Source organism: Sander lucioperca, chromosome 5 (assembly GCF_008315115.2).
Source record: "Sander lucioperca isolate FBNREF2018 chromosome 5, SLUC_FBN_1.2, whole genome shotgun sequence".
Lineage (NCBI taxonomy): Eukaryota > Metazoa > Chordata > Actinopteri > Perciformes > Percidae > Sander > Sander lucioperca.
Window position 1 is genome coordinate 3898454 of NC_050177.1, and position 26547 is coordinate 3925000.

Here is a 26547-nt window from a genome sequence, read left to right on the forward strand (position 1 = left end):
TTAATGCATTACTGATTTATTGATTTATTAAAGGGGAGGACCCGCTCAGAGTCAGAAACAGACAGACAGACAGACAGACAGACAGACAGACACCCAGTCAGAAACCTGCAGCTGTGCGTTAGGTTTAATGTAGTAGTTGATCAGAGCCTCTGTAAGGATCCTGATGATTTTAATAATCTATATCCTATTGAGATGAAGATCTCTTAGCATCAGGACACCTCAGTAAACACAGCTGTTATTTTAGGATGAAAGGGACCCAACAGCTGGCTGGTTGTTTGGGTTTAAAGTTTAAATAGAAGTTTGATGGTGTTGTATTGATCTTTGATAGGTTGGAACAGCTGTGTGTTTAATATTTTGATGATGATGATGTAATATGATTTAATGATTTAATATGATGTAATGATGTAATATGATGTAGTGATGGGTTGGATGGATCTGAAACTATCTCAATAAAATGTTACACCTTCTACTTGTTTTAATGTTGTATTTATCATCTGTCTCTCTGCCTGTCTGTCTGTCTCCCTCCCTGTCTATCTCCCTCCCTGCCTGTCTGTCTCTCTGTCTGTCTGTCTAATGATGTAGTATATGTCATCAGATAATCAGAACCATGTCTTAATAACCCAGACTGGGAGAACTGACTAGATATTTTGGGAACTAAACGTGCTGACGTCTTCCCAAGAAATATTTCTGTTCAATTCTTTATTGTTCAAATGTACAGATACATATAATAGACCGACGTTATTAATGAATTTCAGTCGGTCACATGTATGTATATGAATAAAGAGCAGGAAAGTGTCTTGGTTTCTGACTGAAGATCAGAATACTGTTGCGAACTACGTATAATGTCTACGTCATTACGTCATGTTGGTGCGACCTTCCAGGAAGTATGCGGGCGAGCCTGAGCTCCTTGGTCAGTAGTTGAGCAGATGAAGTCGTTAAAGAAGAGAAGTCGGACCTGTAAACACCGAACATCGTGAACCCAGCACCAGAGGCCCAGCACAGGCCCAGCAGAGGCCGCTAGAGGAGACCAGCCGCGGGCCGGGACCAGGTAGATGCTGTAAGTTGACTGGTTCCTCCTTTTTAAAGCGCTGCGGAGTTCTGCAGCTAGCGGCTAGTTAGCATGCTAACATGCCGAGTCACGGGTGTTAGTGTCCCTGAAACAGCCCGTAATCCCCGCGCAGTCCCCGGCACACGCACACGCAGTGACCGGGACACGCATACGCAGTGACCGGGACACACGCACGCAGTGAGCGGGACACACACATTTAATCAGAACTGACTGTTAGCATGTTAGCGCCTGTTAGCACGTTAGCCTTCCTGTTTGTGTTGTGGTTCCCTGTTAGCAAAACATGCTAACCGAGAAGCTAACAGCAGCTAAACTCGTGATGATAATGTTTCACCTTGTAAAACTTTATTCACACTTCATACAGTCAACAACACAGCTACAACTACAGGACTAGTACACGAAAACACGCATTTACTGCAGTACAAGTACTACAATCTCTGTGTGTGTGTGTGTCTCTGTGTGTGTGTGTCTCTGTCTGTGTGTGTGTGTGTGTGTGTGTGTCTCTGTCTGTGTGTCTGTCTGTGTGTGTGTGTGTGTGTGTCTGTCTGTCTGTGTGTGTGTGTGTGTCTCTGTCTGTGTGTCTCTGTCTGTGTGTGTGTGTGTGTGTGTGTGTGTGTGTGTGTCTGTCTGTGTGTGTGTGTGTGTGTGTCTCTGTCTGTGTGTCTGTCTGTGTGTGTGTGTGTCTGTCTGTCTGTGTGTGTGTGTGTCTCTGTCTGTGTGTCTCTGTCTGTGTGTGTGTGTGTGTGTGTGTGTGTCTGTCTCTCTCTCTGTCTGTCTGTCTGTCTCTCTCTCTCTCTATCTGCCTGTCTGTCTGCCTGTCTCTCTGCCTGCCTGTCTGTCTGTCTCTCTGTCTGCCTGTCTCTCTCTTTGTCTGTCTGTCTGCCTGCCTGTCTCTCTCTCAGGTGGTCATGGCTGAGCGACAGGTGGAGTGTACGTGGAAGAGACACGTCTCCGAGCAGCTGAAGCTCAGAGACCGAGTTCAGAGACAGGCCTTCGAGGAGATCATCCACCAGTGTGAGTCTCTCTCAGCCAATCACAGCCTCTGTTTACATTAACTCAGGACACTCAGCCAATCACAGCCTGTTTACAATAAGATAACTGATCCCAGAGAGACAGACAGGTTAATGATGTGTCTCTCTCTCAGATACCAGACTGCTGGAGAAGTCAGACCTGCAGGCTGTCCTATCAGAGAGACAGACAGGTTAATGATGTGTCTCTCTCTCAGATACCAGACTGCTGGAGAAGTCAGACCTGCAGGCTGTCCTATCAGAGAGATATCAGACAGACAAGTATGACGTCCAGCGGGGACACGAGACCAGGTGAGTCCTCCACCTTCCTGAAGTTTCCTTGATCCTTAAAACGGCCCAATCCCAGACCCCCAGAGTCCCAGACCCCCAGAGTCCCAGACCCCCAGAGTCCCAGACCCCCAGAGTCCTGACCCCCAGAGTCCAGACTCACGGACTCATAGACTTTGGTGTGTGTTCTCGTGAAATCCGTAAGGGCTTAGTGTTGTCCCAGTCAGTCCCTCCAGAACAACGTGATTATGCCATCCCATAATTCAACGCATAATCAGCCAAAGTCTGCATATTTATTTCGGGTGGTTATTTCGCATTTTTTCACATACGCCACATAAATTGCCGATTTCCGCGCAAAATATGCGGGGCTTACATGATTTCATAATCCCTGCATTTTGGTTGCAAGAAGTCCCGTATTTATATCTTAGCAGGAAGATGACAAATGTTGGTTTACTTCACACAGGAGCAGCCGTTTTCCCCTGTTGCCATGGGAACGTTATGAACAGTGTTGCCATCTTAGCGACTAGATTTAGCGACTTTTCAGACCACCTTAGCGACTTTTATCAAAAAAGCGACTAGCGACAAATGGTATTGTCCAGCGAGCACGCGAGGTATTTCTCTCCTGTAGCCGCCTCCTGTTCTGTGACTGAGGAGCAGAGGAGCAGCTCTGAGCGGGGGGGGCAGGGTGGGGGGGGGGTATAGGCAGGAGAGACAGCAGGACAGTGTGCAGGTAGAGGGGGGTGGGGGGGGGGGTATAGGCAGGAGAGACAGCAGGACAGTGTGCAGGTAGAGGGGGGTGGGGGGGGGGGTATAGGCAGGAGAGACAGCAGGACAGTGTGCAGGTAGAGGGGGGGGGGCTGTGTAGGTAGGACAGACAGCGGGACGTGACGGGAGAAAGACTCCGCTGAGCTGACCTGGGCCTGGTCCTGGTCCTGGGCCTGGTCCTGGTCCTGGGCCTGGTCCTGGACCTGGTCCTGGTCCTGGACCTGGACCTGGTCCTGGTCCTGGGCGAGCCAGCCTTCTTTGAGAATTCTTTATCTCTCTCCTCTCTTTGTAGAATTTCATGTTTTTCCTCCTGAGGAATGATTAGAAGGTCAAATTAATTCCTGCGTTGAATTTGTGATTATTTGGCTAAAGAGTTCTATTTCTTTCTGTCTACCTTGCTGACACGACCACTGAGCTTTATACAAATGATTGCGTAATGACGTCAAAAATATGCAAATGAGCGTATGACATCATCTAGCGACTTTTGGAGCTGGTGCTGGCGACTTCCATTGGAGAGGAGTTGGCACCGCTGGTTATGAAGTGACGTAATTACGCGACGTGAACATCATTGAAAAGCTGCAAACCCCGCGATGAAGCCGTGATGACACCGCCGCTTTTACAAGTTCCCGCAATTCCATCGCATTTTTCAAGAAAACGTGCCGCGTAATCAAGGAGTTTAGCCCAAAACTATCACAAAATAACTCTGATTTTTCTGAAGGACTGGTAAAGGGTCTGAGGGTCTGAGGACACTCACCGAGCCCTTTCTGTGAGTCTGCATCGATGCTGACTTCACCAAAGGGAATTACCCACAGTTCAAAGCGTTGTGACGGTTACCGCGGCGACTGTAGGGAAATCAGGGAATTAAAGAGGTGAACAACAGCACGACCACGGAGCGGACCAGCCTGCTGTCCAGCTGGTAGAACTAGAGGGAGCCAGGCAGCCGTCTCTGGGCCTCGGCCGGGTGGAGAGCTACTAACTTCAAATGATAATCCCCAAACCGGCAATTCAGCAACATCTTTGTTATTAAACGTCACCAAGGTAACCATGGTAACATGAGATCTGGTGAAGTGCTGTCCCAATCCCATTTCTACCTGTCTGAGCCCACGTGGCCTCACGCTAGAGCTGCAACGATGAATCCATTAATCCATTAGTTGTCAACTATTAAATTAATCGCCAACTATTTTGATAATCGATTCATCGCTTGAGTCACTTTTTTATTAAATAAATCAGATTTCTCTGATTCCATCTTGTTAAATGTGAAGATCTTCTAGTCTCTTCTCTCCTCTGGGACGACGCTGCATTGTTCCTCTTTATAGAGATGTCAGCATGTTTTTCACTGGTCACGGGGTACTTGGCTTAAAAACACAATTCAGAGGGGGTACATTAAAGCCCATGTTGCAGGTTAACCACCACTGTTGATTAATGGGTACAGAAAGCCTAGTACTAGAACTATGGTGACTGTGTATCAGCCTAGTACTAGAACTATGGTGACTGTGTATCAGTCTAGTACTAGAACTATGGTGACTGTGCCTCAGCCTAGTACTAGAACTATGGTGACTGTATATCAGTCTAGTACTAGAACTATGGTGACTGTGTATCAGCCTAGTACTAGAACTATGGTGACTGTGTACCAGCCTAGTACTAGAACTATGGTGACTGTGCCTCAGCCTAGTACTAGAACTATGGTGACTGTGCCTCAGCCTAGTACTAGAACTATGGTGACTGTATATCAGTCTAGTACTAGAACTATGGTGACTGTGTACCAGTCTAGTACTAGAACTATGGTGACTGTGTATCAGCCTAGTACTAGAACTATGGTGACTGTGTACCAGTCTAGTACTAGAACTATGGTGACTGTATATCAGTCTAGTACTAGAACTATGGTGACTGTGTACCAGTCTAGTACTAGAACTATGGTGACTGTGTATCAGCCTAGTACTAGAACTATGGTGACTGTGTATCAGCCTAGTACTAGAACTATGGTGACTGTATCAGCCTAGTACTAGAACTATGGTGACTGTGTACCAGTCTAGTACTAGAACTATGGTGACTGTGTACCAGTCTAGTACTAGAACTATGGTGACTGTGTACCAGTCTAGTACTAGAACTATGGTGACTGTGTACCAGTCTAGTACTAGAACTATGGTGAACAGCACCGAGTGAAAGTCAATGTTTTCTTTATATCTAGTGACAGTGATCATGTCGTTAGTTCAGATAAGTTCTGGTAATCTATCTAGATCTAGAAATAGAAGGCATCATGTTAGCTATGGGCTAACTTGCCAGTCAGTCCCACCTGTGAAATCCCCCGACGTTGTAAACACATTTTGATTAGATATCTCACGTTTTGATGGACCCTACTAGCTCCAGTAACAACATATTTGCCTAGTGTTTATTTATTACTTGGATGGGGATGCTGTTCGGCTTTTCACAAGTTTAGACAGCTAGCTAGCTAACGCTACGCCGACGTTTTGCTAACGTTAGCGCAACAGCGTTAGCCTAGCCAGCTAGGTAAATATTACGACTGCCTTCGTTGTTTCCTATATCTGCGTCCATGTTGTCAACATAAGACATGTGGCGTTAGTGCTCCTTTTGTACCATAATTGTATTGAATGAAATGTGAAGCTTCGCTCCTACGAGATGGGTGGGTTTTTGTTAGCTACGTTACACACAAAGTTAACTGGCTATAGTTAGCCTGTGCTAGCAGAATTAGCTAACATTGCGTAGCCAGCCAGCAGCTTCGGCAGTAGTTCCGGTGAGCTAACCACGACAGCTAACACATCCACAAGCGTCTCTTCAATCATCACTGCAGATTGACTGCTTTTAGCAGCAGAGGTTGATTGTGGGCGACAATACTGTCGTGGTTAGCTCACCGAAACTAATGCCGATTGCCGAAGTTGCTATAGCATAGTAACACCATAGTAACTATAGCCAGTTAGCTTTGTATGTAGCTAACAAAAACCCACCCATCTCGTAGGAGCGAAGCTTAACATTTCATTCAATAACATTATGGTACAAAAGGAGCACTAATGCCACATGTCTTATGTTGATAACGTGGACGCAGATATAGGAAACAACGAAGTCAGTCGTAATATTTACCTAGCTAGCAGTCTAGGCTAACGCTGTTGCGCTAACGTTAGCAAACGTCGGCGTAGCTAGCTGTCTAAACTTGTGAAAAGCCGAACAGTATCCCCGTCCAAGCTGTGTTTCACTTCCCCTCCAATATTATTATACACATAATAAAGACACGTGGACTCGGTCGAGACCAAAAGCCATATTTTGCAACACTAGTGGCACAGACCGAGACCATAGACAGGGAACAGAGACCAGTGGCACAGACCGAGACCATAGACAGGGAACAGAGACCAGTGGCACAGACCGAGACCATAGACAGGGAACAGAGACCAGTGGCACAGACCGAGACCATAGACAGGGAACAGAGACCAGTGGCACAGACCGAGACCATAGACAGGGAACAGAGACCAGTGGCACAGACCGAGACCATAGACAGTGAACAGAGACCAGTGGCACAGACCGAGACCATAGACAGGGAACAGAGACCAGTGGCACAGACCGAGACCATAGACAGGGAACAGAGACGGGGCTTTCGGGGATTTCGTCTGTCGTCTCCCCAACGTGACGTAGTGCAATGCATTGTGGGGGAAAAGAGAATCATTGCAAACCGCTGTAAAATAGTACTACTTTTTCGTATTTTATTCCGTTTTGTGATATCTATTGTATTTGATGTTGTTGGGTAACAGTTTAAATGTTTATTACCAACAAGCAAATTACGCAAATTCATTAGAAAATAAACCCTGCAACATGGGCTTTAATGAAAATAGTTTGAGAACTTCTGCCCTAACGTGTCCCCTAACGTGTCCCCTAACGTGTCCCCTAACGTGTCCCCTAACCTGTCCCCTAACGTGTCTAACATGTCTCCTAACCTGTCCCTGTCTTCTGTCTCAGTTCGGGTGCAGACTCGAGTCGCACCGATGCCCTGCAGCAGGAAATGTCTCAGATGAGAATCCGACACCAGGAGGAGCTGACGGAGCTGCACAAGAAACGGGGAGAGGTCAGTAGCTGTATCCCCTCTAGTCACAACCTCACCGTAGCTGTATCCCCTCTAGTCACAACCTCACCGTAGCTGTATCCCCTCTAGTCACAACCTCACTGTAGCTGTATCCCCTCTAGTCACAACCTCACTGTAGCTGTATCCCCTCTAGTCACAACCTCACCGTAGCTGTATCCCCTCTAGTCACAACCTCACCGTAGCTGTATCCCCTCTAGTCACAACCTCACCGTAGCTGTATCCCCTCTGGTCACAACCTCGCTGTAGCTGTATCCCCTCTAGTCACAACCTCACTGTAGCTGTATCCCCTCTAGTCACAACCTCGCTGTAGCTGTATCCCCTCTGGTCACAACCTCACCGTAGCTGTATCCCCTCTAGTCACAACCTCACCGTAGCTGTATCCCCTCTAGTCACAACCTCACTGTAGCTGTATCCCCTCTAGTCACAACCTCACTGTAGCTGTATCCCCTCTAGTCACAACCTCACCGTAGCTGTATCCCCTCTAGTCACAACCTCACTGTAGCTGTATCCCCTCTAGTCACAACCTCACCGTAGCTGTATCCCCTCTAGTCACAACCTCACCGTAGCTGTATCCCCTCTAGTCACAACCTCGCCGTAGCTGTATCCCCTCTAGTCACAACACGATGGACAGATGATATCCTTAATAAATAGTTCCTAATTCTTGTGGGTTGACTGTTTGTTGTGTGAAAACGGTCTGAAAGAGTCTCTGGCTCTAACAAAATAAAATCATCAGCATGTTCTGAATATTTAAGATGTTTTAGGAAACAATCATCTGATTTTCTGTTGTCTAACATTCATTATCCATTCAGACTGGCCTCCACTTCTTCATGCTGTTGCTCTTTATTTATCTCGGGGTGGGGTGGGGTGTGTGTGTGTGTGTGTGTGTGTGTGTGTGTGTGTGTGTGTGTGTGTGTGTGTGTGTGTGTGTGTGTGTGTGTGTGTGTGTGTTTGTCCTGCAGCTGGCTCAGAGTGTGATCGAACTGAACAACCAGATTCAAATGAAGGACAAAGAGATCCAGAGCAACGAGGCCAAGTCAGTACACACACACACACACACACTCATATATACACACACACACACACACACACACACACACACATATATATATATATATATATATATATATATATATATATATATATATATATATATATATATATATATATATATATATACACACACACACTCATATATATACACACACACACACTCATATATATACACACACACACACACACATAGTCACACACACACACACACACTCTGCAGCATGTGTGTGTGTCCCACACCAGGGTCTATATCACAGAAATGATTCCTGTCCTATCTCAGTTAGAAGGTCCTGAACGTTGGATCCAACATGAATGAGTAACAGCTGTGTGTGTTGTCAGGATGTTGGAGTACCAGCAGCAGATGGCCGGTCTGGAGGGAGACTGTCGGGAGCTGAGGAACTTCCTGCAGGTAGGAACTAGCTGATCACGTCACCTGACCTCACAGGGTCTATCTAAACCCACCAGACTCCATGTAAATAATCAGGACTTTTATCATCATAAAACACACTTCATTCAAAGTGGACAGAAACTAAATAAAACTATCAAAAGCCGTCTTGGTTCATCTTTCCACTGTTCCAACAATCACCACTCTGGTTTGGTTGAAATAAACCCTTAATTCACCCATTTACATGTGGAGATATGCTGGCTCTATACACGCTAAAAGTCCTGATTATTTACATGGAGTCTGGTGGAAATATGCTGGCTCTATACACGCTAAAAGTACTGATTATTTACATGGAGTCTGGTGGAAATATGCTGGCTCTATACACGCTAAAAGTCCTGATTATTTACATGGAGTCTGGTGGAAATATGCTGGCTCTATACACGCTAAAAGTACTGATTATTTACATGGAGTCTGGTGGAAATATGCTGGCTCTATACACGCTAAAAGTCCTGATTATTTACATGGAGTCTGGTGGAAATATGCTGGCTCTATACACGCTAAAAGTACTGATTATTTACATGGAGTCTGGTGGAAATATGCTGGCTCTATACACGCTAAAAGTCCTGATTATTTACATGGAGTCTGGTGGAAATATGCTGGCTCTATACACACTAAAAGTAGTGATTATTTACATGGAGTCTGGTGGAGATATGCTGGCTCTATACACGCTAAAAGTCCTGATTATTTACATGGAGTCTGGTGGAAATATGCTGGCTCTATACACGCTAAAAGTAGTGATTATTTACATGGAGTCTGGTGGAAATATGCTGGCTCTATACACGCTAAAAGTAGTGATTATTTACAGGGAGTCTGGTGGAAATATGCTGGCTCTATACACGCTAAAAATCCTGATTATTTACATGGAGTCTGGTGGAGTTTGGTGATGGTGATTTCGGGGCTGTTTGATGTTAAACTAAAAGGATCTTACTCTTTAACTAAAAGGTCTATCTCTGTAGGGATCCTTTCATAATGTTGTCAGACACTTAGAATAATAATCTGAGTCTGTCAGCGGCAACAACAGAACTTTTAGTGACTCTAATTGCTGCTGAACATTAGTCCTGTAGGGTTACATTACAGCTTGGTTCTGGTTTAATACTGGACCAGTTTCACAGATTGTTGTTCCATCAGACACTTAGACCCAGAAACGAGGGAACATAATGTTAAAAATGCAGAAGTCACTCTTTAAAGAGTGTTTAGAGGCGTGATGAAGGTCAATGATGAGCAGTAAAAGGTCTGATTACCCAGAATCCTCTCCTGTGGTCCTCTGGTTCCCAGCAGCCCCGGCTCTGTTTTCCCATCTTGCTCTAGTGGTGCAGTGGTGGTCCCAGGAGCTGCTGACAGACACAGGAAGTGACATCACAGTGTGAGTCTGCACAGAGAGCCTGCAGGCTCAGTGTGATGATGACTCACTTCCAACAGAACCAATCAGAACGGAGCGTGAGGCCGAAGGGAGAGGAGGGGGATGATCTCAAGTTTTCAACCTGAGACCTTCTGAACGCACAGGAAACAGGAAGTTAGTTAACATTCCTAAAACCTTCAGCTTCCTGTCTGAGGCCGTTCTGACAGCTGGTGTGTTTTGGATCGATCAGATGAGAGAAAGATAAAAAGGGAAAAGAGCTTTTGATGTGCGCTCACTACCATTAATCAATCACATTTTACTCCTGTGTTCCCAGCAGTTTCTCTGTGATGGTTATCAGATCTTTTGTTGTGGAGGGTCAGGGTGATGGGGATGACTTCCTGTGTGTAACCCTAGGACCTGGAGAGAGCCAATCAGACGCTGAAGGACGAGTACGACGCGCTGCAGATCACCTTCTCTGCTCTGGAGGAGAAGCTGCGGAAAACCACTGAGGACAACCAGGAGCTGGTGTCCCGCTGGATGGCCGAGAAAGCTCAGGAAGCTAACAAGCTCAACGCCGAGAACGAGAAGGACAGCAGGTAAACACCATAGACGTATGTATAATGGACCAGCAGGTCCCGTGTCTCTGGACGGAGACCAGTGAAGTCTCTTTCCCGGTGATGGCTGAGCGTTACTGAGCAGCCTCCAACTGAGCTTGAAGACGTAGATGTGACGTGAGCAACCTGTCTGAAAGTTGGAAGTCTTCTGGTAGCTGTGCCAAGAGAAATCTCAATCATTCCCAATCTAGCAGAGACGGAGAGCGTAGGTATATGTAAGGAGATAACATAGACACAGGCTAATTATTGATCACTAAAATGATAGTTAACATTAGTAATTAAACTTAAACAGCTAATGGAAGTCCAAACTGCCTGAGAGCTTCTCCTGTACTATACGGTAATTCCTCTACTATGAGACAGTAAGTCTCGTGGTTATGACCCAATCGTTAGCCTATTTTTATAAAAACGTCTGCTACGGAGCCATAACGTGAGCTACAAGGTAATGGAGCCTTTTATACATTGTCGTGTTTCTTTAGAAATAAACAACGGACAAATAGAGTCTTTAAACTCTTCAGATGTAAAGTTATTCTCTGTCAAAGTGACGATCAGTTAACTACTTTCATTGAATTTGGGGAAATTGAATAAAAAAATTCAATTTCTTAGCATTTGAAAAAAAAATTGATAGAACTTTGAAGAAAGTGACAAAAATGTTCAGAAAAAAATATTCAGAAATGTCAAAAAAAATATTCAAAAATGTCAATTTTTTTTTAAAAAATATCAAAAAAAATCAAAAATGTCAAAATAAATATTCAAAAAAAAAATATTCAGAAATGTCAACAAAAATATTTAAAAATGTCAAAAAAAAATTCAAAAATGTCAAAAAAAATATTCAAAAATGTCAAAAAAAATATTCAGAAATGTCCAAAAAAATATTCAGAAATGTCAACAAAAATATTTAAAAATGTCAAAAAAATATTCAAAAATGTCAAAAAAATATTCAAAAATGTCAACAAAAATATTTAAAAATGTCAAAAAACTATTCAAAAATGTCAAAAAAATATTCAAAAATGTCCAAAAAAAAATTCAGAAATTTCCAAAAAAATATTCAGAAATTTCCAAAAAAATATTCAGAAATGTCAAAAAAAAATTCAAAAATGTCAAAAAAAAAATTCAGAAATGTCAAAAAAAAATTCAAAAATGTCAAAAAAAAAATTCAGAAATGTCAAAAAAAAATTCAGAAATGTCAAAAAAAAATTCAAAAATTTCAAAAAAAAATATTCGGAAATGTCAAAAAACGTCCAACAAATATTCAAAAACGTCAACAAAAATATTCAAAAACTTTAGTTGCCAGCGGTTTAGACATTAATGGCTGTGTGCTGAGTTATTTTGAGGGGACAGGACATTTACTCTGTTATACAAGCTGTACACTTCATACTTTACATTGGAGCAAAGTGTAATTTCTTCAATGTTGTCCCATTAAAAGATATAATGAAATATTTACTAAAATGTGAGATACTGTATATGATTTCTGTTCCTGTGTTTCAGACGCAGACAGGCCAAACTGCAGAAGGAACTGGCCGACGCAGCCAAAGAGCCTCTGCCCATCGACCCGTCAGTACTTTAAATTATTACATATTATTTCACACGTCTGTCTGTGACATTAATACCTGCAGCAGCCGCTGGGTGTCTGTGCTGTAACTGTTGTCTGTCTGCAGAGACGACGACATCGAGGTTTTGGCGGAGGACGCAGGGAAAGGTGGTGGAGAGACATCACCTAACAGAGCTCTCAGCAGAACGCCCAGGTCAGACCAGACACACACACACAGACCAGACACACACACACACAGACCAGACACACACACACACACACACACACACACACACACACACAGACCAGACACACACACACACACACACACAGACCAGACACACACACACACACAGACCAGACACACACACACACACACACACACACACACAGACCAGACACACACACACACACACACACACACACACACAGACCAGACACACACACACACAGACACAGACCAGACACACACACACAGACCAGACACACACACACACACACACACAGACCAGACACACACACACACACACACACACACACACACACACACACACACACAGACCAGACACACACACACACACACACACACACAGACCAGACACACACACACACACAGACACAGACCAGACACACACACACAGACCAGACACACACACACAGACCACACACACACACACACACACACACACACACACACACAGACCAGACACACACACACACACACAGACCAGACACACACACACACACACAGACCACACACACACACAGACCACACACACACACACACACACACACACACACACACACACACACACACACACACACACACACACACACACACACAGACCAGACACACACACACACAGACACAGACCAGACACACACACACAGACCAGACACACACACACAGACCACACACACACACACACACACACACACACACACACACACAGACCAGACACACACACACACACACACACACACACAGACCAGACACACACACACACACACAGACCAGACACACACACACACACACAGACCACACACACACACACACACACAGACCAGACACACACACACACACACACACACACACACACACACACACACACACACACACACACAGACCACACACACACACACACACAGACCACACACACACACACACACACACACACACACACACACACACAGACCACACACACACACACACACACACACACACACACAGACCAGACACACACACACACAGACCAGACACACCCACACACACACACACACACACACACACACACACACACACACACACACACACACACACACACACACACAGACCAGACACACACACACACACAGACCAGACACACACACACACACACACACACACACACACACACAGACACACAGACACACACACACACACACACACACACACAGAGACACACACACACACACACACACACACACACACACAGAGAGAGACACACACACACACACACACACACACAGAGACACACACACACACACAGAGAGACACACACACACACACACAGAGACACACACACACACACAGAGAGAGACACACAGACACACACAGAGAGACACACACACACACACACACACACAGAGACACACACACACACACACACAGAGACACACACAGAGAGACACACACACACACACACACACACACACACACAGAGACACACACACACACACACACACAGAGACACACACACACACACACACACACACACACAGAGACACACACACACACACACACACACACAGAGACACACACACACACACACACACACACACACACACACACTAGGGCTGTCAGTCTTCCTCTATAATACTATTTGAATTCCATTTGTTATTTGATATAATATTGTAATATAAATGCTGAATCCTCCTGTTATTAATGTGATGATATTAATCAGCCTCATGGATGGTTAACTCCACTATCAGCAGGTGGTTGTTGTTCCACCTTCTGTCCACTAGAGGGACCACTAACATGACAGAATTAAACAGCTGATCTCTTTCTGATTACCAATCACACAGCGGGACTAAATGAATGGCGTTAATTTGTCACCTTTAATGTCCCTTGGCTCAAGCTGGTGAATAAAGTCTTTAAATCCAGACCCCTGCGTGATGTTGATGGGTCTCATATCTTTACATTTGACCGTGTCAGTTTGTCCGTTAGCGCCTGGCGGACGGCTGTAAGCCCCGTGATGACGAGACAGGCAGAAAGAGAAGTCATTCTTGCCCATTTTTAGACAGATGGCCTAGCTGTCAGGGTGTAACGTTGTCAGCTGTGCCCTCAGGTCGCTCTCCGCCATGTCTGATAGTACTGTGATGATACCGCGTGGATGGATGTATTAAGGGAACGTGTACGATTGTGATACGATTCAAAAACTTTATTGTTCATCAGACTAAACAAGCATTTAATGTTCACATGCGTGTAACCAAGGCCACGAGAAAGGCAAGACTGCATATACAATATTACAAAAATTCATAAAAAAGCATAATAGTAATTTTAGCATTTGAATAGTATTGATTTTTTTAATATTCGAATTATATTAGAATTTCGGAATTTGTTCCAACACACACACACACACACACACAGACACACACACACACACACACACACACAGACACACACACACACACACACACACACACACACACACAGACACACACACACACACACACACACACACACACACACACACAGACACACACACACACACGCGCACACACACACACACGCGCGCACACACACACACACACACACACACACACAGACACACACGCGCACACACACACACACACACACACACACAGACACACACACGTCATACATGTGTGGTATAATGTAGTATTGCTGTGTGTATAATGTAGTGTGTATAATGTAGTATTGCTGTGTGTATATAATGTAGTATTGCTGTGTGTATAACGTAGTATTGCTGTGTGTATATAATGTAGTATTGCTGCGTGTATAACGTAGTATTGCTGTGTGTATATAATGTAGTATTGCTGCGTGTATAACGTAGTATTGCTGTGTGTATATAATGTAGTATTGCTGCGTGTATAACGTAGTATTGCTGTGTGTATAACGTAGTATTGCTGTGTGTGCTGCAGTAAGAAGAACTCCCAGCCTCCTCCAGCCGGCCTGCTGGACTCCATCTCCAACATATTTGGGTACGTAGATCTGAGAGCCTCGATCCACCTTCTAATGGCTCTCTGCACACACTCTGTTCTCATTAACACCCTGTCTGTCTGTCTCTCTGTCTGTCTCTCTCTAACTGTCTGTCTGCCTGTCTCTCTCTCTCTAACTGTCTGTCTGCCTGTCTGTTTCTCTAACTTTCTAACTGTCTGTCTGTCTCCCTCCCTATCTCCCTCCCTGTCTCTCTGCCTGTCTCTCTCGGTCACCCTGTCTCTCTACGTGTCTCTCTCTCTGTCTACTTGTCTCTCTCTCTGTCTCTCCCCCTGCCTGTCTCTCCCTGTCTACCTGTCTGTCTACCTGTCTGTCTGCAGAGTGTCTGAGTGTGTTGATCCTGGACTGGTCTCAGCTCCCTGCAGGTGAAAGACTTTGTGTGTTCACTCTGTCGGCTTTCTGATCCACACGTCACTCGGTCCCTTTCATTCTTCATAAGAACCAGATTTCTCTGAGAGGAAACGGATGTGATTGGCTGAGAGGAAACTGATGTGATTGGCTGTCAGCAGAGAAACCGACGCGTGACGTGTTGATGGTTGAGCCGTCAGTGTAAACAGTTTGTAGTAGAGATGTTCTGACACCGATACCAGAATCTGAAAAGCCTCCGATTCTGCCTAAAACGCTCGTATCGTTGAGTACCGATCCGATACCACATAATATAGAACTGAAGAAAATCTCCTTTTAAAGTAGATTATTTCAGTTGTGACTCGCTGTCAGACTGGGTTAGGGGGTTAGTTAGTTAATGTTTCACAAAGATAGAAATCATATCTCATCCATGGGACACAGGGATAGTAGTAAGAGCTTTTAAAACATAATACCATCTGTATATTTTACCATGCTGGTGTCAGGTTGGTACTCGGTATCGGCTGATAGGCAGGTTCATGGTATCTGGAACATCTCTAGTTTGTAGTGGCGTGATTATTCTTGGCATTAATCTAAATACTTAATCAATAGTCAGTTGTAGAGACGTGTTCGGTGTTTCCCGCAGGTTGAGAATGTACTCGTGTTAGTGTCAGGGTGTGACAACCAGACTCTGATAAATAGGGTTGGGTGCCAATAGGGCACCAGTGCCGACGTAAACGGTAGTAACGAGACCCAATAAGAACGGAAATTTTGGTGCCTCATTTCGGTGCCTGACTACACTACACTCGACACCAGCTAACGTTAGCCTACCGTTAGCTAGCAGCTGGATTAAACACAACGATTAAAATGCTGACAGCTAAGGTTAAGCGGTGTAAAGTGTGACTGTATTTCCCTGTAGAGGACTCCAACAGCGGGACATAACGGTCTGACTGCAGCTGCCGACGTCTGAAAAACACAGACGGTGCGTTCACTTGACACTCGCCAGCCTCATGGTGCATTCAAAGTTATTGTAAAATACCCTTTCCCATCTGGTGCTTGTTTTTGTCGTTCAACAGCAATTTACTGGTGAAATAAGTAACTGTTATAAGTTATAGTGATTACATTATTATTAAATCTTTAATTTTGACCATATGGCCTTAGCGATTAACAAGCCGTTCTTTAATGTCGCTGACTGTTTAGTACCTTTCTTTTTTTTTTAAACTTTATTAAAAAGTATCAGTTCAGGCACCGTTTAGGCACTGGCACCGTTTGAAAAGTACCGCTTTAGCACCGGTTTCGGGGTAAAACCCAAACGCTACCCAACCCTGCTGATAAATGATGTTCGGGGAGCTTTCACAGCGGTGTGGCTGTGGTGGTTCTACGGTTTTATCAGTTCAGTTAATCCCACGGTAAGACTAGGAGCATGGATTTTATCTACCTGGGCGGGTCTCAGTCTACCTGGGGGGGGGGGGGTCTCAGTCTATCTGGGGGGGTCTCAGTCTACCTGGGAGGGTCTCAGTCTACCTGGGCAGGTCTCAGTCTACCTGAGAGGGTCTCAGTCTACCTGGGGGGGTGGGGGGGGGTCTCAGTCTACCTGGGGGGGGGGGTCTCAGTCTACCTGGGGGGGTCTCAGTCTACCTGTCTCAGTCTACCTGGGCGGGTCTCAGTCTACCTGGGAGGGTCTCAGTCTACCTGGGGGGTGGGGGGGGTCTCAGTCTACCTGGGCGGGTCTCAGTCTACCTGGGAGGGGTCTCAGTCTACCTGGGCAGGGTCTCAGTCTACCTGGGAGGGGTCTCAGTCTACCTGGGCAGGATCTCAGTCTACCTGGGGGGGTCTCAGTCTACCTGGGAGGGTCTCAGTCTACCTGGGCAGGGCGCCCAAGTAGAACCTCTGTATGGGAAACACTGTGTGTAGTTGTTCCTGTGTACAGTTTCCTAACACGATCCTGCTGGTCCTCCCAGTCTGTCTCAGTTATCTTGTGTTAGAATCACCGGTAGCAGTACCGACACACACATACCACACCTGTAGGAATATGGGCCTGTAGGAACAGACAAGGCGACGAAAAAAGGTGACGAAAAGGCGACGCATCGCCTCTTCGGTGCCTTTTAGTCGCCTTTTTGTCGCCTTTTCGTAGTAACGAGACTGTAGGAACAAGAGACTGTAGGAACTCCGGGTACTGGAGACATTCCTCTGCATGTACGGAACAGAAAATCAGACTTTCTCTCAAGTTACCAGCTAACAGTAGCGGTTCAGGGTTTAGCCCGGTGGTAAGTGTCCTTTCTCGTCGTGGGCCAAACACAGCCTGATGGCAGCTGTAATGTAACGTCCTACAGTTTCTGTGATAAGAATCATGGACAGGTTTGCCAAATTTAGAAAAGCTAAACACAGATTCCATACAGCCCTACATTAGGTCAACACTAGAACCTAACTGGAGATTTGGGAATGTATGTCTTAGTTTGCTACCGAGCCTTCCCGCTGTAACTGCAGTTTACGTCTGAAATACGTGAAGAATTCAGCTCTGCTTTAATGAACGCTCGTCTTCCTCTGCAGGCGTCGCCCTGGAAACGCTTTCAACACATCGCCTGAAAACACTGAAGCTCCTTCAGGAGTGTGTGCTGAGGTTCGAGTCCCGTCCACGGCTCTGCACGTTTTCGTAAGTAACATGACTGTTTTAAGCAAAGAAAAGTTGAATATTTTGAGTAGGGCTGTCAGCATTAACGCGTTAATCGTGATGCGATTAAGGGTCGAGCATAATGCGTTCATTTTTTTTAATCGTATTAATCGCATGCCGCCATTTCTTAATTTATTTTCACTTCACTCGGCTTTGCGTCGTGCCTAACAGGCTACTATTTTGCCGTACTTCCTCGTAACACATCCTGCTGCTGCAGGAATAGCAACGCGGATTTCGGTGCATTTCGTGGTGCATTCAAAGTTGTTGTTAAATTCAAATGTGTGACTAGATTAAATATATAATAAACAAATACAAATCTTAAAATCAAGTTCATAAAGTCACTTTCTTTTCATTCGTTTGATTCCTAATCAAGATCCACTGGTAAGAATGGCTTTCCATTGTTAATATGGACTTAAAAACTGCAAATAAATGCAAAATAATAGAATTTTAATCATGTGATAAAACATGCGATTAATCGCGATTAACTATAGAAATTCAACGATTAATCGCGATTAAGAAAATGTAATCGTTTGACAGCCCTAATTTTTAGATAAAAAATCTGAATTTCAGAGAAACGTCAGCCCCTAAAAACGGAGGTTTGGAACCGGTGCTGCCAACGTTATGGTTTGAAAAGTTTGGAAACGAGGATGCACGTTAGTCAGTCAGTCTTGCAGTCCTCTTGGTACATCCCTTAGTGTCACCTGATTGGTCGGTGATGAGCAGTAAAAGGTCTGATTACCCAGAATCCTCTCCTGTGGTCCTCTGGCTCCCAGCAGCTCCGGCTGTGTTTTCCCATCATGCTCTAGTGGTGCAGTGGTGGTCCCAGGAGCTGCTGACAGACACAGGAAGTGACATCACAGTGTGAGTCTGCACAGAGAGCCTGCAGGCTCAGTGTGATGATGACTCACTTCCAACAGAACCAATCAGAACGGAGCGTGAGGCCGAAGGGAGAGGAGGGGGATGATCTCAAGTTTTCAACCTGAGACCAAAACAGGAAGAGAAACACAAGGATGTTCTATTCAGAGTTGAACCTGACTGTGTTAACGTGTGTGTGTGTGTGTGTGTGTGTGTGTGTGTGTGTGTTCAGGATGCCCATGACGGCGAGGTGAATGCCGTGCGGTTCAGCCCCGGCTCTCGTCTCTTAGCAACAGGAGGGATGGACCGGCGGGTTAAGCTGTGGGAGGTCGTCGCCGGTGAGTTCAGAAGAAAAGTATTTTCAAACAGAACGAGACTAACTCGCCCCTCCCTCCTCCTCCTCATCCCGTCCCCTCTCCCTCCCTTCCGTGCACCAACCCCCCCCCCACCCCCACAAATCCTCCCATTCCCTGAGTTCAGTAGGAACCAACAGGCTTTAAACTTGTTTCATTCCCTGTGTTCAGTAGGAACCAACAGGTTTTAAACTTGTTTCATTCCCTGAGTTCAGTAGGAACCAACAGGTTTTAATCTTGTTATATTCCCTGAGTTCAGTAGGAACCAACAGGCTTTCATCTTGTTATATTCCCTGTGTTCAGTAGGAACCAACAGGTTTTAAACTTGTTTCATTCCCTGAGTTCAGTAGGAACCAACAGGTTTTAATCTTGTTATATTCCCTGAGTTCAGTAGGAACCAACAGGCTTTCATCTTGTTATATTCCCTGAGTTCAGTAGGAACCAACAGGTTTTAATCTTGTTATATTCCCTGAGTTCAGTAGGAACCAACAGGCTTTCATCTTGTTATATTCCCTGAGTTCAGTAGGAACCAACAGGTTTTAAACTTGTTTCATTCCCTGTGTTCAGTAGGAACCAACAGGTTTTAATCTTGTTATATTCCCTGAGTTCAGTAGGAACCAACAGGCTTTCATCTTGTTATATTCCCTGTGTTCAGTAGGAACCAACAGGTTTTAAACTTGTTATATTCCCTGTGTTCAGTAGGAACCAACAGGCTTTAATCTTGTTATATTCCCTGAGTTCAGTAGGAACCAACAGGCTTTCAACTTGTTATATTCCCTGTGGTCAGTAGGAACCAACAGGCTTTAATCTTGTTATATTCCCTGAGTTCAGTAGGAACCAACAGGCTTTCAACTTGTTATATTCCCTGTGTTCAGTAGGAACCAACAGGCTTTAATCTTGTTATATTCCCTGAGTTCAGTAGGAACCAACAGGCTTTCAACTTGTTATATTCCCTGTGGTCAGTAGGAACCAACAGGCTTTAATCTTGTTATATTCCCTGAGTTCAGTATGAACCAACAGGCTTTAATCTTGTTATATTTCCTGAGTTCAGTAGGAACCAACAGGCTTTCAACTTGTTATATTCCCTGAGTTCAGTATGAACCAACAGGCTTTAAACTTGTTATATTCCCTGAGTTCAGTATGAACCAACAGGCTTTAAACTTGTTATATTCCCTGAGTTCAGTAGGAACCAACAGGCTTTAAACTTGTTATATTCCCTGAGTTCAGTAGGAACCAACAGGCTTTCAACTTGTTATATTCCCTGAGTTCAGTAGGAACCAACAGGCTTTCAACTTGTTATATTCCCTGTGTTCAGTAGGAACCAACAGGCTTTAAACTTGTTATATTCCCTGAGTTCAGTAGGAACCAACAGGCTTCAAACTTGTTATATTCCCTGAGTTCAGTAGGAACCAACAGGCTTTAAACTTGTTATATTCCCTGAGTTCAGCAGGAACCAACAGGCTTTCAACTTGTTATATTCCCTGAGTTCAGTAGGAACCAACAGGCTTTCAACTTGTTATATTCCCTGAGTTCAGTAGGAACCAACAGGCTTTCAACTTGTTATATTCCCTGAGTTCAGTAGGAACCAACAGGCTTTAAACTTGTTATATTCCCTGAGTTCAGTAGGAACCAACAGGCTTTCAACTTGTTATATTCCCTGAGTTCAGTAGGAACCAACAGGCTTTAAACTTGTTATATTCCCTGTGTTCAGTAGGAACCAACAAACTTTAATCTTGTTATATTCCCTGTGTGCAGGTCGCTGTGAGCCAAAAGGAGCTCTGACCGGCAGCAACGCTGGAATCACCAGCATCGAGTTCGACAGCGCTGTAAGGGTTTTTAATATTTAATATTTACATGCTTTATTATGTCACCTCCCGGTTGGTCAGAAAGTGTAAAACATATTATGATATCGGTAATAAACTCTGACGGCTCTGAAGAGTCAGCTTTGGTTTGACACAAAGACAAAATGTTTCACACTTGTGTGTTTTTGTTTTTGGCATTTCATCAGCTACTGTTATTTTTCTGCAGATTATTTTCATAATTTACAACAGTTTAGTCTATAAAATGTAAAAAAAAATAACTACAAAACATACCAAACTGAACAGACTACAGGGTTTTCCTGCCATTATATGGTTTAGGTGCTGAATGAATTAAACAATCTTTTCTCAGATCTAATGACTGTAGTTTGACTTCTTTATGTTTAAGTTTTGTCTTTAAGCTTTCTGAGTATTTATGTATTATCTGCTCTAGCTTTTCCAAACGTTTTAGACACAGATATGGAGATAACGGTCCAAAATGATGTTTAAAAGACTACCACAAAGAGACACATAATGTATCAGGGAAATTGCTTTTTTTTTTTTTTTAAACGTAATATTTTGTTGAGGAAAGAAGCCGAAACCCCTCGAGATACACACAGCTATGTCTACCACAAAGCTCTACAGACCATTCTTCGTTGATTGTAAACAGTTCAGCCGTACGATGGCGGGAAAACTCTGGTACCTGCTGGTCGGATAGGTGTTGTGTTCAGGGACATGTGTTCAGGGACCTGTTGGGTTCAGTGACATGTTGGTCTGATAAATGTTGGGTTCAGTGACATGTTGGTCTGATAAATGTTGTGTTCAGGGACATGTTGGTCTGATAGATGTTGTGTTCAGGGACATGTTGGTCTGATAGATGTTGTGTTCAGGGACATGTTGGTCTGATAGATGTTGTGTTCAGGGACATGTTGGTCTGATAGATGTTGTGTTCAGGTACATGTTGTGTTGACAGTTGTGTTGTGCTTAGGGCTCGTACCTGCTTGCGGCCTCCAATGACTTCGCCAGTCGGATCTGGACCGTAGATGACTACAGACTGAGGGTGAGTCCTTACAGCTCTCAGCCCAGCTTCACTTGCCTGTCACATGTTCATTCTACTTCTACTTAATAACAGAACTAGGGCTTAATAACTACTACTTAATAACAGAACTAGGGCTTAATGACTACTACTTAATAACAGAACTAGGGCTTAATAACTACTACTTAATAACTACTACTTAATAACAGAACTAGGGCTTAATAACTACTACTTAATAACTACTACTTAATAACAGAACTAGGGCTTAACAACTACTACTTAATTTCCCTAATTATTACATTTCTGATTGGATATCAGGTTAGGTTCCAGCACCCGTTTATCTTAGCGTCTAACACAAGGGTCCAAAATGTTGAAGAAAGACTTTTCTTTTTAAAAATATTCCAGCTATTTTCTAGTAAAGTTATTCTTAGACGCTGGCTAAAACCAAACATTCCTCTATGGGTTAGGGGTTATGGTGAGTTAGTTAGTTAGTTAGTTAACCCTATGCAGGAAGAACCATAAATAATATTAATAACTGTTCTGCCATCTTGTGGTCGGTGATGTAAAGTAAAAGGTCTGAAGCTCGGCCCCCCCTCTGTTGGCCGTCTTGGCTCCCAGCAGCTCCGGCTCTGTTTTCCCATCATGCTCTAGTGGTGCAGTGGTGGTCCCAGGAGCTGCTGACAGAGACAGGAAGTGACATCACAGTGCGAGTCTGTACAGAGAGCCTGCAGGCTCAGTGTGATGATGACTCACTTCCAACAGAACCAATCAGAACGGAGCGTGAGGCCCAGGGGGCGGGGCCTGAGTACTGATCTCACTCTCCTGCTGAGACCACAAAGAGAAAAACTTCACCAGACTTCATCAAGTCTTGTTTTATAAAGAGATATCTTTATTTATATTTATTTAAATAGAACACAAGAAGTCTAAACTAAACTAACAGGGATAAGTCAGGTAGAAATGGACATCATTGTGCAAAGATTTCAACCCGTTGACATAAAAATTTAGTCTTGAATTAGACGTCCGAGAGCGTAATCTAAAAAAGTCAAAATATTTTAGAAAAAAGGTGGAATATTTTGAGTAACAAGCGTTTTGAAAACGGTCTTTTTGGGCTCAGTCAAAATTTATTTTGTCAGCGGAGATAATATTTGGAATATTTTGAGTTACAAACGTTAAGGCGGCCTTTTTGGGCTTGACATCTCTGTACATTACATTCTGTGTGTGTGTGTGTGTGTGTGTGTGTGTTTTCAGCATACGTTGACAGGTCACAGTGGGAAGGTGCTGTCCGCTCGCTTCCTATTGGACAACGCTCGAATCGTCTCCGGGAGCTACGACCGAACGCTCAAACTCTGGGACCTGCGCAGTAAAGTCTGTACGTGATTGGACAGTTTGTTCCGGGTTGACAGAGCAGCTGTGTGTGTGTGTGTGTGTGTGTGTGTGTGTGTGTGTGTGTGTGTGTGTCTTTTCAGTGTGTTTGTTTGACCTGCTGTGCGTCTCTCTCATCTGTGCAGGTATGAAGACGGTGTTTGCCGGCTCCAGCTGTAACGACATCGTGTGCACAGAGCAGTGTGTCATGAGCGGACACTTTGATAAGAAAATTCGGTTCTGGGACATCAGGTACGTTTATGAACTGTTGTGTCTCGGCATAACCAGAGCTTGGGTGTGTACACACACACACACACGCACATGCACAAACACGCACAGACACACACGCGCACACACATGTCATACATGTGTGGTATGATACTAGGAACTGAATGTGGAGCTGCCTAACCAGCCGGCCGGCCAATGAAAGCGTACAGCTGAGTTATGAGGTCACAGTTCAGCTGCAGAAAGTCGAGTCTAAGTCGACTAATCAGTCGTGTGTGTGTGTGTGTGTGTCTCTGTGTGTGTGTGTGTGTTTGTGTGTGTGTGTGTGTGTGTTTCAGAGCGGAGAGCATAGTCCAGGAGCTGGAGCTGCAGGGCAGGGTGACGTCTCTGGATCTGAACCACGACCGGACTGAACTGCTCAGCTGCTCCAGAGACGACCTGCTCAAGATCATAGACCTGAGAACCAACGCTGTCAGACACACTTTCAGGTAGGACAGACAGAGAGACAGGTTAGAGAGACAGACAGGCAGAGAGACCGCCTGTAGAATGGGTCTCATTGCAGGAGAGGAAGGAGTTGTCCCCTGATACAGATCAATGAAGGAGGGTTAGGGACTCTAATGGAGCCTTCTGATCTCTATTACAACAAGTCTTTCTCACAAGTTAATACATAATGTCATATCTGTGTGTGTGTGTGTGTGTGTGTGTGTGTGTGTGTGTGTGTGTGTGTGTGTGTGTGTGTAGTGCTCCAGGCTTTAAGTGTGGAGCTGACTGGACCAGAGTAACTTTCAGGTGAGTTGAACATTTCTCTACCAGTTAATTTAATTCATTTAAGTTTCTGGTTCATCACTTACCACTTAAACTTAATGTCTTCATGTTTCACAGTAAATGTACTCTGCAGTATGTATAAAAAATGTATTTGGTGTGTGTGTGTGTGTGTGTGTGTGTGTGTGTGTGTGTGTGTGTGTGTGTGTGTTAGTCCTGACGGCAGCTACGTGGCCGGAGGATCAGCTGACGGAGCTCTCTACATCTGGAACGTTCTGACGGGGAAAGTGGAACGAACTCTGGACCGAAACCACAAGTAAGAACCAGCCGGACCCACAACATATCAGACCAGAACCAGCCAGACCCACAACATATCAGGCCAGACCCACAACATATCAGACCCAAAGACCTCAGAGTCTAACGAGCATGTGCAGAAGCCCTCAGAGTTAAACCCGTGGTTACCACTTCATTACTAGATATGATCAACATGTCTTTATTAACAGGTTATGTACCGCAGTCATTTAAAGTAGCTGTGATGAAACCTCTACTGAAATCCTGAGGTCTTAGCCAACTATAGACCTATATCTAACCTTCCCTTTCTCTCCAAGATCCTTGAGAAGGTAGTCGCTAATCAGTTATGTGACTTTTTACATAGGAATAGTCTATTTGAGGACTTTCAGTCAGGATTTAGAAAGCATCATAGCACAGAGACGGCACTGGTGAAAATTACTAACGACCTTCTAACTGCATCAGACAAAGGACTTGTCTCCATACTTGTCTTATTAGATCTTAGTGCTGCATTCGATACTATTGACCATACCATCCTTTTACAGAGACTGGAACATTTAGTTGGCATTAAAGGAATCGCACTAAGCTGGTTTAAGTCCTACTTCTCTGATCTCAATTTGTTAATATCAACGATACATCCTCCAGGTACGCTAAAGTTAGCCATGGCGTTCCTCAAGGCTCAGTGCTTGGACCAATTCTATTCTCCTTATATATGCTTCCTCTAGGCAATATTATTAGGAAACACTCAATTAACTTTCACTGTTACGCAGACGACACCCAATTATACTTATCAGTCAAGCTGGATGAAACCAGTTCAGTTAGCTAAACTTCAAGCATGCACTAAAGATATAAAATCCTGGATGACCTACAATTTCCTGATGTTAAACTCAAACAAAAGTTGAAAGTTTGACCAATCGTAGCGCTGGATTCCTTCCCCATCTCTTCCCCCAAACAGGAAGCATTTTAAGAGACGGCTACATGTCTCAGCCCCCTCCTCTCAGCAACGAACAAACCATATTTAACGCTCACGTTGGCTATTTGACAGCTAACTTTAGACATTAGGGTTGTCAGAGTAACGGTGTGTGTTTGGTGTGTGTGTGTCCTGTGACTTGTCCTCGTGTGATGAGGGTCTAGATGTCCTGACAGGACCAGGTCTCACTACCAACCCTTGTTTGTTTCTGCAGCTCTGCCATCAACTCGGTGTCCTGGTCTCCTTCAGGAGCTTACGTCGCCAGCGTGGAGAAAGGCAGCAAGGCCGTCCTCTGGTCAGACATGTGATTGGCCGAGACCCAAGGAGACGGAGACGGGTGGAGACAGAGACGGAGACAGACGCGCTGAGACGGGTGGAGACAGAGCAGGACATTTGTGTGTTGGCTGAGACGGGCGGAGACAGAGGACGGAGACGGGTGGAGACAGAGCAGGACGGTTGTGTGTTGGCTGAGACGGGT

General features: G+C 44.6%; 1 protein-coding gene and 3 non-coding genes across 7 annotated transcripts in view; all 4 read left to right on the forward strand.

The window, feature by feature from the left end:
- The first annotated feature begins 891 nt into the window (after positions 1-891).
- The window catches only part of atg16l1 (ATG16 autophagy related 16-like 1 (S. cerevisiae)), a 25813-nt gene continuing 157 nt past the window's right edge, over positions 892-26547 (forward strand). Inside the window, exons 1-22 of one of the 4 annotated variants that reach the window (XM_031311231.2) lie at positions 892-1057; positions 1969-2080; positions 2292-2385; positions 7090-7195; positions 8173-8246; positions 8603-8672; positions 10462-10643; positions 12147-12212; positions 12317-12403; positions 15334-15393; positions 15730-15774; positions 18302-18404; positions 19510-19615; positions 21386-21456; positions 22415-22486; positions 23711-23831; positions 23971-24076; positions 24388-24537; positions 24791-24838; positions 25026-25127; positions 26284-26393; positions 26476-26547. The exon at positions 26476-26547 is cut by the window's right edge and continues 157 nt beyond it. In XM_031311231.2, the coding sequence (XP_031167091.1) occupies positions 1975-2080; positions 2292-2385; positions 7090-7195; positions 8173-8246; positions 8603-8672; positions 10462-10643; positions 12147-12212; positions 12317-12403; positions 15334-15393; positions 15730-15774; positions 18302-18404; positions 19510-19615; positions 21386-21456; positions 22415-22486; positions 23711-23831; positions 23971-24076; positions 24388-24537; positions 24791-24838; positions 25026-25127; positions 26284-26377 (1863 nt within the window). In that variant the 5' untranslated portion in view covers positions 892-1057; positions 1969-1974 and the 3' untranslated portion in view covers positions 26378-26393; positions 26476-26547. Of the gene's footprint in view, positions 1058-1968; positions 2081-2291; positions 2386-7089; positions 7196-8172; positions 8247-8602; positions 8673-10461; positions 10644-12146; positions 12213-12316; positions 12404-15333; positions 15394-15729; positions 15775-18301; positions 18405-19509; positions 19616-21385; positions 21457-22414; positions 22487-23710; positions 23832-23970; positions 24077-24387; positions 24538-24790; positions 24839-25025; positions 25128-26283 lie in introns of all 4 variants that reach the window. The other 3 variants (XR_004107041.2, XM_036001261.1, XM_031311232.2) reach the window with 3 other exon arrangements.
- Positions 9918-10197, forward strand: LOC116058429. The gene has a single exon (XR_004107054.1).
- LOC116058428 lies at positions 19130-19409 on the forward strand. Its single transcript, XR_004107053.1, has one exon.
- On the forward strand, positions 23015-23295 carry LOC116058430. The gene has a single exon (XR_004107055.1).